Source organism: Dermacentor silvarum, chromosome 5, assembly GCF_013339745.2.
Source record: "Dermacentor silvarum isolate Dsil-2018 chromosome 5, BIME_Dsil_1.4, whole genome shotgun sequence".
NCBI lineage: Eukaryota > Metazoa > Arthropoda > Arachnida > Ixodida > Ixodidae > Dermacentor > Dermacentor silvarum.
This window is the reverse complement of record NC_051158.1, coordinates 21,896,594-21,912,028: the sequence shown is the minus strand read 5'-3', so window position 1 is coordinate 21,912,028 and position 15,435 is coordinate 21,896,594. Positions and strand designations below refer to the sequence as shown.

Here is a 15,435-nt window from a genome sequence, read left to right as displayed (position 1 = left end):
TGCCATGGGGGTTCAGCTGCTGCTGTGTCCTGCCACAGAGAACGGGGATGTGGGTTTTTTTCTTGGCAACTACAGTAGCAATGACATTGCGGCAGTGCGTAGATATAAAATGGCAATGCACTTTGTTGCAAATTGCATTACTGGTAAAGTTCATGGAGCTCTCATGAAGTCTTATGACACAGACAAGAAATTGAATTGAAATTGCTGTCATGCCTGATTCGTTAGACAGTTCGCTCAGTCCGTTGGTGCCGTAGATAATGATCATTCCAATCCGCCATCATACGCCCACCTATTTGGTACTAAGAAACACGATACCATAATCATGATCTCAACATGAAATTTAAGAAAAAAAAATAAAGCAATACAACTGTGGAATCTAGAAGTTGGCAAGCCCAATCTAGGGTAGCATTAGCGGCCGGTCCAGCGGGATTCGTCTAGGCGTCATTTAAAGTTTTGCACCTCCTGCCAGCGTAAACCTGGTCATTTCTTGATACCGCTGTAACGCAGCTCAAGCTTTTGCCAACCTCGCCTGGTGAGAACTCTAGTCGATTCCCCGCACGTACAGCGTGCACAGAAGTACGGCTTTCTGAATGACGTCACGATTCGCCATTTGTTGGCATGACGACCACTTTCGTCCCGTATCTCCACTGGTTAAAGCTTGTGTTGGGGCTAGTTGAAATTATTTTCTTTTCTGAGGATAGAATAGCTTCTCTGATCACCCAACCGTCTCACCCCCTTCCGCACACACAGCAATGCGATTGCAACGAAGGCTGGCCACGTATCAGCGTATAAGGCGAGGATCGTACGAAGAAACAGCGTCACACGGTTAAACTGGTGCTTTGTCAAGGCATGTTTACTTGGCACCATGGAGGAGCGAACTTGGCACCCTTTCGCTTGGCGCCGAGCATCGACGAGTTGGCAAAAAGCGGCTTGCAGCCACTTTACCACGGAGTTCAAGCGATGGTTCAAGGCCACTGTTACAAGCCCAAGTTGGAAAATCGCGCCTTTGAGTTTCGTCATTTCAGATTCCTTCAGCCTCTCGGACAATAACTTATACACGCGCAGTTTCGCAATCGCAAAAATCGACTACGAGAGTGAGTCTAGCTGTATTACATAATTGAATCGCATGCCGTAAGATGGCGCCACCAGTCAAACGCGCTCCGCGCCAGCTGCTGCATTAGCCGCATCCCAGCCAGCCGCCGTCCGCAAACAAAACTCGCTGCCGAAGTTTGTTCGTTTGCTGTTACTTTTTTTTCTCCCCCTTCTCGGCTGGTTGTCGGACTTGGCGTGCGTGTTTGTGTGTGTGCTTCGGGGGTCTCGTCGGAATGTGTGCGGCGGCGCCGATTCAGGGAAACGCTTCGCTATAACGGCCGTCCTGCTTAGGTCATGCTTCTAAGGGACTGCCCGTCGTATCTTCAGGATGTGTGATCGTGTGTCCGCTGTGCCGATGTGACCGATCGGCAAGCGCAAAGTGCCCCGTGCTACACAGGAGCGTCGTCGTCGTCGCCTTGTGTGTGTGTGCGCCCCTGGAGTTCTGGGGGGGGTTACCCCCGTCCCGTCTGGATCCGTCATGGCTAATCCACCGACCAGACGGCACGGATCTATGAAGATCAGATTGACAGGTGAGTTTACTAACCTTGTAGCACCGTACGACGCGTGGGCGCGTTCGCAGTCGAGGTTCCGTGAAGGCGTCCGCGACCCTGGAGCCGGACGGATCGGTCGGTACCCTCGCTAGGCCTAACGTACCCTGTACGGCAGCAACGGATAGCTCGACGGCGCGAGTACGGAACAACTTTCCGATGTGTGGATGTCTTCGGGTATGCGGATGACGGAGCGATGGTACAGTTTTTTAGCGATGGCTTTGTTTTCTGTGGCGCCGAATACGTGTTTTACGATAATCTCTCTCAGTTTATGCCAGTTTTGTTTCTGTCGGGTGTCTTCTGCACGGGCAGTGGATGCAACGGAAAGAAGAAAAAATGCGTCCGCGCGCGCAGTTTCGCGCGTGTACTGTTCGCAAGTTTATTCGAGTTCAGGACAAAAATCCACCGAGTGATTGGAAAGATAGGAAGGGCATTCCTGTTCGTTCCGAAAGTTCGGTGCAAATGCGCGCTTCCTTCAAGCCGCCGGCGCTCGGTTCCAATTCTGTCGATGCCTCACGCGCTGCCAGTTGCAGACGAAACCGTCGTCAGCGACGACTCCCGACGAGTCGGTCTCTCTCGGCGTGCGAGGAGTGCAGATGGTGGTGGTAGCTCGCATGGCTCGGCGCTGCCGCCGCTATACAAGGTCGGAGGTTGTTGGCGATTTGCATTCTGCTGCGGCCGCGCGTGACTCGATTAAAAACGCGTCCCCGGCCGCCGCCGCGAGAGAAAGAACACTCTTCCGCGATGGCACAGCCGGGGCTGGTTTTTGGTCTTCGTTTGGCTCCCTGCCCTAGCCCGAGACGCCTTCGGGATCGCCGCTTCTCGACGGAAACGACACGAGAGTGGCAGCTGCCGCAGGAAACAAGTTGCGGCGGCGGTCGCTGAAGACGTGACCAAAGAAAGAAAGAAAACGAAACTGGCGGAAGCGGGTCGTTCTTCAGACCTCGACGCGTTTTGCCCGATTCATTCCAGATGCGGCGACGTGCTCGTCGTCGCATCGATTCGGGATGCACACATGGAACACACACTTAGAAAAAAAAGAAAAAGTCGCTCCTGCTGTTCTTTTGGCCTTGTATGCCATGCGTCTGTTTGTGATTACGCACTCGTCGTTCGTCTGCAGTGACACGGTAGTGCAGACGGTTTCTGGAGTAGCCGTTGGCAGACATCTGCGAGTTGCTTGAAGTATAAATAAAAGCCGGCCGTCTGTTTTACTCTAGAGCGGCGAACGGCAAGGACGCATTGGGAACGATTTCGCAGACCTTGCTTATTATTTTCTCCTGGCTTTGAACAAAATCAAACGGAAGCGATCTCTGTCCGGCGGTAACCTCTTGCAGGTTTTCCAGCCACGTTTACACTGGCTGTTTTTGCCGGCGACAGACCGTTGTCGACGCAGCGTTTACGCTCAGAAACGAAATGGTCGTACTTGTTGGTCGTAAAGAATAGTGGCAACGGACCGTTGCAGCTGTAACCTTTGTTCGGCGTCGTCTGCAAAGAAAGGCCTTGTCCGACGACGATCGTCTGCCATGTTGCCGCCGCTCTTGGCCTGTTCACGCTCTGATATTACCTTTTATCGGCAGCCGGTCGTTGCTTTTGAAACAGATCCGCTAGAACTGCGTGTTGTATACGGGGGACGCGGTAGGGCGCGAGTGAAAGTGAAGTTATCTTTGGCCAGCGGACCAGACGAAACTGGCCACTTCTGCCGAGTCGTCTGGACAGCGAGATATCTGTTATACCGTTGTTTAGCGCGCCGAGTTAAGCACAGTTTGTTTGTTTGTTTTTCAATCTCCATTTCGTTCCTCCTTCAAGACCGTGTTCGGCCAAGCGTTTTGAGGTCTTTCGGCGCTGTCGGGCAGGGCTGTTTGAACGCTTGGAAGGAGCTGGCTGCGTGTAAGGCGCATGGTGTAGTTGCGTACTCCAGTTATTTTTTCTGGGGGTCTCTGTTCTCAGGGCTGGCGAAACTAGAAGTCTACGGCGCCGTTGCTTTGACCGCTGAGCTCTTCCGGGTGAAAGCAGACGTATACGTAACTGGACTGCCTGTTCCTTTCTAGAAGGAGTTTTTCGCACGTCCAAAGGCTAACTTAGATGTCACGTTGTAAAGCAAAACTGGAAAGAGAGAAAAATGCCTGGCCAATCTGACCTGCACCTTCGCAGAAAGGTAGCTTTCGTACTACTATATACTTTGCGGAAGCCAGAAGCACTTAGTTCGTGTTTCGTGTTTAAGGGACACTACATAGAAAAAATAATTCGAGCGTGTAGTAGTAAATTATACCCGGGGTCTACAATTCCAAGAAGTTACATTGTGAGAAGGCTTCTCCTTTGAAGTTCCCGCACCACTTCGCCGTGACGTCAAGACTTGACGTCGTGACGTCAGGCCAAGTTAAGTTTTTGTTGGTAAATATGACCGACGCTGCATTCCAAAAAGCGTCCACAGACTTAACTTGACAAGCTTCAATGGCATTTACCGAGCCGCGACAGCCAAGATCACTGTAAACTGGTTTTACTGTTTCTCTTTACTGCCCCTTTAATGTTTTGGTGAATGCAGCAGTTGCACAGGCTTTATTAAGCCTGGCGCGGCTTCGTTTGTAACATCTAACCTATTCGGCAGTTGGGTTGTCAGTTTCCATATATGCGATTATGGGATACGTACTAAAGAGGAATTGAAAAAAAAATCAATCCATATTCGTAAATTACACATCTGGAAAACCTAAAATGTCACTCCTGCCTCGCCCGTGGTGTTGGCAAGCCAGGAAAAGGGCGCAATAATAATTTAAGAAAAATCAGACTAGTGGCGACAACATCTTGAAGTTCTCGTACTATAGCTGCCCGTGACGTCATGCATTTGAACAATGTCTACTCGGGCATAAAGTTTTAGCATTTTTTCGATAAACAAGGACTACGTTGCTCTCCCAAAGAAAACCGGAGTCAACCTAGCGATTTTTTTTTTTTTTTCTCCGCACAGAAACGGTTCGAACAGGCGGAGATGCTAGCTTGAAATCTGTGAAGTAACATGGCGTGCCTCCTAATCGGATCGTGGTTCTTGGACGTAATCTCCAGAATTTAATAATTTCCGCTCGTTTGATCAAACCTTCTTCCGTCAAACGACTATGAAGACAGCGTTTCGGAAGAATATAACTCACGATTATAAAGCGACTGTTTCTGAAGCGTTGATTCTTATTGTCCTTTCTATAACTGCATGGGAGAGTCCCGCTTCTGGCCGGATGTGCATGGTGGGTGGGTTTTGAGCGCGACTGGTCCAACTCGACGACCTTGGTGCGAATTCGAGGGAAAGGGGCGGGGGTGACCTACGTATGTTCGCTGCCGCAGTCTTCGTGTCTTCCTGGTGGTGGCTTTGAGGGACTGCTCCCAACTCTTCCAGTGAGTGCTGATCCCCCCCCCCCCCCCCCCCTTCCTACTAGAGAATGGCGCTAACCCACTTTGAGATACAAATAGATCACGAGTCGGGCTCTGTAGCCTTTGGGACTTACCTCGTCCGAAAACGATAATCGTCATCCGTGGGCATATCGTCATCTATGCGAACGGCATGCGGGTTATCAGTGTGATGTGTCATTCTCGACGGGAAAGTTTTCGAGACAGGAGGAAACGCAAGGAAGACGGCTGACGATTATTCTTTGAGGACAAGATACGCCCCGAAGGGGCGTTGACTCTTTTTGTGTAAACACACACACACACACACACACACACACACACACACACACACACACACACACACACACACACACACACACACACACACACACACACACACACACACACACACACTCCTTTAGACTCCCCAAAAGGGGAAAAATGGGCTTCGAGGCTGTCCGCCCTGGCTAGTACACTACCCTGGCGGCAGTGCCTTGCAGAGTGTGCACTATTATGCTCATTCACACTAGGCTCATTCACAATAGGACGACACAACACCGATCGTGGCCTGCCGACTGTAAGGCGACACCGTTTTGCTTCCTTTAAACCATTGGCCCACAGCGTTTTCCGTCCTGTAAACTGCTTTGTCGCCGACAGTCGGCAGACCAAAAATCGCTGTCGTGTGGGCCTAGTGTGAATGAGCCTATAGCGGCGACACCGACGCCTTGTCTCTGTTCTCACGGTATACTGGCGTCTTTTCGCTGCTATCTATCTGCCCAGACGGCCTTCGGACGCAGTCCGTGCCGGGGACGGAAGATATAGAACTTGTGACTCGGCTTATCCACTCTTGACGACCACACGCGACGGCCGGCTGCGCGTGACGCAATCACCGCGTGAGTCACACTGCACCTTCAGCGGGGTCGCTGACACGCCCCGGTTGTTCACGTCGGGGTCCGGTTTACAAAAAAAAAAAAAAAAAAAAAAAAAAATCAAGGGAGCACTTAGTTATCCCTACGTTGATGATGAATGCCAAAGTATTGCGACCACCGCGCGATGCTTGGACGTTATGCCACAACGCAAAGGTCGAGGGTTCGTGGCGTTTTTGGACATCGTCGTCACACCAACGCCGACAACTAAGCCGGATTTTCCGCTTGATGGGCCATGTAGTGCTTTCGCATGAATAACTCGTATATAAAATTCCTTCTATCCCTCGACGCCGTGTTTACGAACCATCACCGGCACTGTGCAGTCGCCCGGCTGTATAGCAAAGCTGGTAATATTAGGGATGGTCGATTAAATGTTTTAATCGATTAACGATTAATCGTTCGTCGCTTTAGCGTATCATCGATTAATCGATTTCGATGCGGGGTTTTTCGTCGATTAATCGATTAATCGACTTTTTTTTCGGGCGCTTTAAAAAGGCTGAAACACAGTTATCTATTCACGTAAGTACCTATTTTAACGCTTGAAAGGTGGAACCAGGATAAGACATACAAGCGTATAAATTTTGATAAAGAATAATGTTTAATTTGTTAGAGGTCAACTATAATTGCCACTAGTGACTAGTGAAGGAATAAGCAATATACAGAGTGTTCATATTGACACGTGTACTTGTTTATCTTTCCCCGGTGACCGCTTTTCACCGGCTAACAAATGTTAAGGTGGTGGTCCGGCGCCACCAGCCCCCCGTTTCGAGTACTTTTGGAGCAACCGTGGTGGCTCTTCTACTTAGGATATAAAGTTGTCGTATATGCCATAAAAAGCCTAATTCTTGTAGATTCCAACTATTTATATTATAAAGAAATTGAATAATGTGATTTAGAAATAAATGTTCAAGATCAAGCATGATATACATGGTTTTTGCGAAATGTGTCTCAGTTGTGACCATATTTAGAAGAAACTACCGCATTTACTGCATTGCGGCTTGCTCTGTAGCTTTAGGACATATTTATCTATTTCCTAGACGCAGCAAAATAATGTTGAATTTTTACTTTTTAGATAATTTGCTTTTGAAGATTGCCAAATATCGCAACTTCTGTTGTAAACAGCCCGGCCACTACATGCTCTAGAAAGCTAAATTTTGGACAATTAGAGTTCAAGGAATTTCCATGTAGGACGCTAAATTTCATTCATGTACCTTTATTAGTTTTACACCGCACCTTCGTAGCTTTAGTACCTTCCCGCAAAAATGGGCAAAAGTAGGACCAGAATTCTAAATATTGCTTAATTTCGGTCGCATTATTAGGAAAGCCAAGAAAGGTACATAAATGAAATTTTGCATCCCAATTGGAAATTGCTTGATCTCTAATTTGTCCAAAATTTAGCTTCCTTGAGCGTGTAGTTGCCGGGCTGTTTACAACAGAAGTTGCGATATTTTGGCAAACTTCAAAAGCAAATTATCCAAAAAGTAAAAATTTAACATTGTTTTGCTGCGTCTAGGAAATAAATATGTCCTAAAGCTACAGAGCAAGCCGCAATGCAGTAAATGCGGTAATTTCTTCTAAATATGGTCACAACTGAGACACAGTTCGCAAAAACCATGCATCTCATGCTTGTTCTTGAACATTTATTTCTAAATCACATTAATCAATTTCTTAATATTATCTATAGTTAGAATATACAAGAATTAAGCTTTTTTATGGTATATACCACAACTTTATATCCTAAGTAGAAGAGCCACCGCGGTTGCTCCAAAGGTACTCAAAACGGGGGGCTGGTGCTGCCGGACCGCCACCTTAAACGTTATCGCTCGGCGCAGGAAGCGCCTGCATGTAGTATCGGAATTTTCTCGAACGTTATCGATGCTTCTATCCGTTGTCAGTTGTCACCGACGCTTATGTAATCTGATTGTATGAGCGACGCCAATTGTCTAGTACCTTCTGGAAGACACGCGGGTACCAGAGATTACTCTGGAACCTTCGATGACTCATGTATAAAAGCCGACGCGCTTCGCCGCTGATCAGATTTCGACGATCGCCGATTGTGTTCGCCGCTATCGTTGTGCTTCGAGTGAAACTTGCTTTTGTGGGCACAGGCTCGCCCAATAAAAAGTCCGTTTCGTCATTCACAGTTTTGCGACTGTTTTCTTCATCGTAACTACTACGTGACAACTACTACGGAATTTTTAAAAATCGCCTGTGGCAGGTAGCATAATTCTTATCGTTGAGCGGTGGACATTAGTAGCACGAGCAATCGAAAGACATATTCAACCAATTAACAAAAATTGACTAATGAACTTCTTGGTTAATTACTTTATGACACATATCGCAATTTACGAATTGTAGCCGGTGAGTTTGCAAGACGCATCTACTTGAAATGAATTTCCAGGATGACACCAGTTTCGAGATACTATTTCTCAAAGTGTGGGACGAAATACATGGACGTTACAGTTACTTTTGTGCTTCAATGCATTTTGGTAAAAAATTAAGTGGAACAACAGTGCATTTTTACGGCGAGTATGATGGCGCATATCTCCAAACTGGTGTCATTCTGGAAATTCATTGCAAGTGGATACGCCTGACAAGATCACCGGCTACAATTCGTAAATTGTTATATGTGTCGTAAAGTAATTAACTAAGAAGTTAATCAGTGATTTTTTGTTAATTAGTTGAATATGTGTTTCGATTTCTCGTGCGAATTTGCGCCTCATCGAATAACCCAGCTCAATGATAAAATTATGCTACCTGCCACAGGCGATTTCTAAAAATTCCGTAAAACTTAAAAATGAACACCCTGTATGTTAAAAATGGCGCTTACTGAGGAGGGTGGGCATGGAGGAAGGAATAATTAGAAGAGAACATCGCAGCACGACTGACATCAAGAAGTAATGGCGCAACACGTGATCGCCACATCAGAGCGCGCGGTAGGTTTAATGCTGCCGGGTGCAGGGCAGCAGCGCAGCTGAACGGGTGCGCACTGATTTGAAACTGCTGCGAACCAAACATTATCGGCCAATACGTTGTCACTCAGGGTCACGTGTTGACCCTACTGCGAAGTAAAAAGCGAAGGAAATCGCTTGACGGTGAGTTCGCTTGCCAAGACTAGCTGCCTCACGTAATGCTCTCGCCTAGTTTATTTCTTCCTCCACGGGGGCGGCCTCTCTCCGGGCCCCAGGCAGCCTGTGTGACGTGCGCGTAAAGCGGGGAAGCGCTTGGCCAGCTCGACATGACTCGGGAAAACAGTCGACAGTCGCTCTCGGTCTTCGCAGCCGCGCGGTCGTTGCTCGTACTCCGCATTCTACAGTACGATTTCAAAATTTTCACGCCACTTTAGTCACTGTCTGGAAAACGATTAATCGAACTGCTTTAATCGATTAAACCGATTAAATTAAAGGTACACATCGATGACGATTAATCGTTTTGCGGCGTACTTTTAGTCGATTAATCGATTAATCGTTCATCGATATTACCATCCCTAGCTGGTATAGGCTAGGTTCCAGGAGATTGCGTCCGTAGAAAACCGGAAGTGTAGCGTACAACGAAAATTTCAGACACGCAGGCCACCTCGTGGAGTCGTAAGAAAACGACGGGTTGGCGGCGTTTTCAAACTTACGATTGTAAAAAAAAAGTGTGCATTATACCGCGGTTTTCGCCGGATCTCACGTTTGCTTCTTCATTACGTGACGTAGGTCACCCTGGCGACCACGTGAGCGCGTTAGCGCTTGCGTGCGCGCCGCGATTGGCGTAGCCGTCTTTAATAAAACGCTCTGACGGTACGGCGATCGCGACTGTTTACGTTCCCCCTGCAACGCCTACGAAATACGTCGAAGCGTTCATGATAGACATGTTCGGTTGGGTGATGCCCAACGACGATATACGCCCATTCTCATCGTGGGCAAGCTGTGACCCACCGTAGTCACAGCTTCGCTGGCTTCCATCTTCGCAGTAGTGGAAGGGCTCTGAGTTATTTGTGTTATTTCTGTAATTTTGAAGCTGGGGCCCTCCTAGCTGCTTGGACTCAAGTGCCTGTGGTACGTAATAAATAAATAAAAAAAAAATAGCGCAACAACGCTTACAAAGTGTATCCCTCCTCCTTCGCCTTCTCTTCTTATCGAATGCCGTGTAAATCTAAGGGAAAATCTAAGATCCTGTTGGTTATGCGTTATCTTACCCAGCACTACTACCGCCATTTCTTCCTTTTTTTTTGTGCAAATTAGCCGCGGCGTGTGGCCGCTCTCCGCAAGTCTACGTGTTTTGGTGCAGGGATCGCATCGGTCACTCTTGGAGTGCCCAAATATTTGTGATCTCTCGCTTCGTCTGACTATCAGCAGTGTTGGGTCAGTGCACAAAGCGTACTGTTTCCGAGAAGCACGCAGTCGTGGGTTTGACTCCCCACCGCGGCGGCCGCATTTCGATGGGGGTGGTGCACGGAGACATTCGCGTGCAGAAACTTCAATCGATCGATCGTCACACATAGTGAAAATTAAAAAAAAAAGATTTTTTTTTTCAGTCGCCCGTCGGATTTTATATAATGACTATCTGTACCGTAAGCGTATCAGGCTAGATAGAAATGCGCCCGCGGACATTAGCAAACATGCTAAGTAATACATCGTTTGTTATCTTTATGTACTATCGTACAGAAGCAAAAGCAGATATTAGTGTAGTACAATACTGTACAAATACAATAAACATACGATGAAAAACCGAAATACAAAAAATATAACAGTACCGTGTCTTACAAACACTTAGTTTGTAAGGGTGAACTATAAATATCACATTAAAAAATATATGTTTTTTTAGCACTGTTTATGGCAGTGTAGCCTTAATACTAAGTGGGAAACCATCCCATATCTTAGCTCCGTCGTAATCGCGCGAAAAAAAAAAAAGTAGTTTAAGGGGCGCCCGACGATTGGCTCACCGTTATGGACCCATTTATCCGCGCTGTGGCAGCAGTGAGGTTCATGACCTCGGGGAGCTTCCGGTCATGCATTTTTGACAGTCAACTTTAGCCAAAGAAAGAAGGCAAGTATTTTGTCCCATAGTATACTACAGGCTTCTTGGTGTCTTCAGAGATATAAAGAACGTGCCCCATGCTCTGCGTTCACGTATGCAGCTTTCTTGTTACGTTTGGCAGTAAAATTCACTAGCTAAAGATTTTAGCTGTAGAGCAAAACTGGTGTCAGTTGAAGGGTTCAATATATTAACAGGCTATTGTAACTCGTGCCGTTCCAGGGGGCATAATAGGAATTCTTTCGGGATCTCTGTTTGCAGACATAAAGGTGGTCTATAGTCGAACGCCCCTAAGTCGACCCGGATATATGGAACCCACATATAACAAATTATTGCGTATATGGAGCGGCTGTAACATCCCCTTGAAAATTTCTGCATTACATGATTATTTCATATATCGAATTGCTTATATACGAACCTTTTTGTGATCCATTTCAGATTCGATATATCCGGGTCCGACTGTATAGCGAAGTGCTCGGGGCCACTGAAATCATTCGTTATACGGGTCACTTCGTTATAAAGGTCGCGCGTTATTGTGAGGCGTAAAATAATGAAAAGAAAGCCTCTGCCCGCACAATCCTTCGTTATACAGGTCATTTCGTTGTATAGAGGCGCTCGACTGTATACAGGCCGGTGTGTGTACGCGGATGCGTAGTACGGAAAGTGCCTGTTACTAATCCGCCGGTAGTTTCTTTCCATCGGCTGCGCCGGATTCACTGTTGATTCTTCCCTCGGAAGCCGCCGAGTAAAAGCGAACTGTAAGCGACAAACATGGGGGACGTTATCGGTGGCTCCCGTGAAGTATGCGGGCGTTTGCGAAAAACCCTGATCTCGTCCAGAGATGTAGACGGGCGTGCGACGTCAGCGTCTATCGCCTCCGTGTTGATAACTCGCTGTCGGTGTCCCTGAGAATGTTTGACAGAGCTATATGCCTTAACAAAATGTCCATTTGAGTGCATGGTATACATATAAGACGATCTTATATTCGATTCATGGGCGCCGCCGTCTTTGGCTGTTACGCAAACAACGAGGTCGCGCGGGATCGAATCCTGGCCGCGGCGGCCGCATTTCGATGGAGGCGAACTGCAAGAACGCCCGTGTGCTTGCGTTGTAGTGCACGTTAAAGACCCCAGGTGGTCAAAATTAATCCGGAGCCCTCCACTACGGCGTGCCTCATAATCGGAACTGGTTTTGGCGCGTAAAACCCCAGAAAGAAGAAGATGTGTCGCATTTTATGAGAATTGGAAGTCACGTAACGCGGTCACGAAACGCTGGACGAACTTATACAACTATTTTCATGCTTGCGAATCGACTGTACTAACATACATTTCGTTATAGATAGAAGTTAACGGCAGTGTTAACAGCCCAAGATGGCGGCACCTAAGCGCTTCCGTACAATATCCTACTTGTATGTACTGCTTGCCTCTGGAACATAATTGCATCTCGCAAGTTGTTTGCAGCACTGCCGAGGGTACGAGGCGTACACAGGAGAAATATCCTTGGAATGTAGTTCCCGGCGGATTGTAGTTCCGGGCGTAACTGTCTGATTATCGGCGGGTTTGGAGAGTTGTGTGTTTTGCCTGGCACGGTGATACGTTACAGCGATGCGTGGAATGTTAGTTGACCTTTGCGCATGCGCGTCGCGCACCGCGAGTTACGGTGGCGGCGAGCAGACGACGCGGCGCGGAGGAACACATCTCGAGGGGGCGTTCGGCCTTCCTATTGGCTAAGGAGTCCTGCCGCTTCAACAGGGCTGCAAACGACTTGTGACATGTAGGATATGTATCCTTGTGACGATATTTGATTTAAAGTGTCGGGTCATGTCTGTATATTATGGTCTATAGACTGCAGATGCAGAATGCTTGCCTCGGTGGATTTTCCTTTCACGTTGCGTGATTGTAGACGTCCTTGACATATGTCATTTAGAAGTGTCAGCTGGTATGCGTGTAAACTATAGACTATTATTGTTTAGACTCATAGACTATAGGCATAGACCATTTCTCTCTGTAGTGATTTTCTTTTGTAATCCAGACATCTTTGCGACACTGACTTGAGCGTGTCATGTTTTAAATGTACGCTGTGGTCTATACACAAAGACATATACTACTTTCCTTTATATACGTCCCGTGCATTGCGGGCACGTTAAAGACGGTGGTCAAATTAATCCGGAGCCCCCTACGGCGTGACTCATAATCAAATCGTGGTTTTGGCACCGTCATACCTCAGAATTAATTCAGACCTACTAGCCATTATGATCTTTTTTTTTTTCCTTTGGACTTTGCACAATTGTATAGATATTATTCCGATATTAGTTTATTTACTATGTCATTCGTGTGAGTAGACTGTAGTCGATATACTTACATACAGCACTACTTGCCTGTGTACCAACCTTATCTTTTGTTCCCTTTCCCCGATTAGTTGATATAAGGCGTCTGGTCTTGTGTGCGTAGACTTTTTGTTTACAGTCGATGAACTTGTAGCGGTACTGCAGGCTATATACCCCCTGCAGACTGACTGTCAACTAATCGACTAATAAACTCTCTTAATAACGCGTCCTCAAACTTCCGGTAGTTTGGCGAAATAACTTCTTTCCAGGTGTTCTTCTCGGCCAGTAGCACTACAGAGGTAACGCGTAATGGCCACACCCGGTTACGAAACGGATACCGTGCTTATTTGTGCCCGTTTCTGATTACGCATGGCGAATTTTTTATTTCCTCTTTCCTGATGTGCGTCCCACGCGACTTCACCCTAACGTTCAAAAGAGAAAAATGAAAGGGAAATACAGGTGGAATGGACGATTGTTCTGCGATAAAACCAGTCTTACGACGACTGTGTAATTCCGCGGCAGCTGTCATGCACGCGAGGGGGAAAAAAACCCCGCAATTATCTGGTTACGTTTACGTCACCGCCTGCTTGGGCTGCGATGACGCAACGTCACAGAGAAAATAGAAAAAAAGGGGGGGGGGGGGAGTAAATGCTCGTTCGCACACTTATAACTGTACACTATTTAGTTAAATGGTCATCTGTCTTGCATGCCTTTCCTTAACAAAAAAAAAAAAAAAGGAGTACGGGCAACTCCTTGCAGGAGGGCGGAGTAAACGCTTGTTTCGCACTCTTTTAAACTGTACGCCATTTAGTATGAATGGTCATCTGTCGCGCGTTCCTTACTAACGCAGTGGCGCGTCCGGTTCTTTCGGTTCGCAAACGACGTGGCAACAGGAACGCTGTTGCCACGTCGATACGCAGACACTCTTGGGTGCAAACAGTCTTGGGTGCAAAAACGCCCTAATGGCCGTCATCAATGCATGCGTAACCCTCTATGCTCGCGACTTCCCTCCCGAGAATGCTTTGTCACGCCGTTAACGCGCGCACCGTTCGTGAACTGAAAGCGCCGGGCGCGCAGGGCATAGGTAAAAAAAGAAAGGGGGAGGGGGAAGCACCTTCCCTCCTCCTACCCTTTCTATTTCCTTAGATATGTCATTAACAGGCCTCTGTTCCTTTGAGGTTTCTCTTCGAGTTCTCTCTTTTCAATTGGTAAACAGTCGAACCAGGATGTATGAACCGCATAACGAATTATTTGGGTAACGAACTGCAGTGAAAGCTCATTGAAAAATTATGTATAGAATTTTTATTTATATATCGAATATGTATATATCGAATTTTTTCGTGATCCCCGTCAGATTCGTTATATCCGGGTTCGGCTGTATTTCAATTGTCATTTTTAAAATGTGGCAAATCAGTTTCATGAAAGGCAGGCTATCGGTGACCATTTGCCTCCGCCTCGTTTCTAAGGGGACGCCTATAAATCATCATCGTCGACAAAAAATTCACATCCACCCGTCTTAGTGTCCCGGAAAGGCGTTGTTGGTCCGGGGTTCGAATCCCGGACCAGGACGATTTCTTTTTAAAGCGAGGCTTTCTATGTCTCACTACTGATTCGTCCGTGAGCGCCGAAAAGCACTGCAGGAAAGCCATCTTCCACAATTGATCTATCTGCGCACACAATAGAACAACGGAGCATGGCATGCGTATCGTAGAACACTACAGTTTACATTCGCAGTTGTACCGATAAGATCAATGGGAACTGCAACGCCACGCTACCCAGGCGAAAAGTTATATCTGCATTGCACTACGCGCGTCACGCAATGCATTGCCGGCCGTCACCATGGGCAGGCTGCGGGTGCAGCGCGGCAGAAAGAGAGGCTGCCGTACGCGAACGTAAGGGCGAGCGCCATTAGGCCGATCCCGTGTATCGGCAACGGCATGCAATGCGTGAAAGTGTGAGTGTGTGCCTGTAATCAACGGCTACATGATCTAAAACAAAGGCTATGCAACTTAGCGAAATGTGTCTTCATTCAACTTCAAGTCCAAAAATACAATCCTAAACAAGCAATCAAATCAGATAGGCATCGCATCGAGGCGCTCAGCATTTCGTTGGGTTCCGTTGCGTGTCGTTAGATTGGGGCTTTGATTTTTTTTGC

At 47.3% G+C, this 15,435-nt stretch overlaps 1 protein-coding gene and 1 long non-coding RNA gene across 2 annotated transcripts in view; one reads left to right on the top strand and one right to left on the bottom strand.

The window, feature by feature from the left end:
* Window positions 1–1,138: 1,138 nt before the first annotated feature.
* The window catches only part of LOC119453038 (E3 ubiquitin-protein ligase SMURF1-like), a 123,435-nt gene continuing 109,138 nt past the window's right edge, over window positions 1,139–15,435 (top strand). The window contains 1 exon segment of the mRNA XM_049667489.1: window positions 1,139–1,622. Within this exon segment, the coding sequence (XP_049523446.1) occupies window positions 1,571–1,622 (52 nt within the window). The 5' untranslated portion in view covers window positions 1,139–1,570.
* Window positions 3,579–15,435, bottom strand: part of LOC125945557 (uncharacterized) — a 23,767-nt gene continuing 11,910 nt past the window's right edge. Inside the window, exon 2 of the long non-coding RNA XR_007466990.1 lies at window positions 3,579–4,344. This is a non-coding gene — a long non-coding RNA (uncharacterized LOC125945557). The remainder of the gene's footprint in view (window positions 4,345–15,435) is intronic.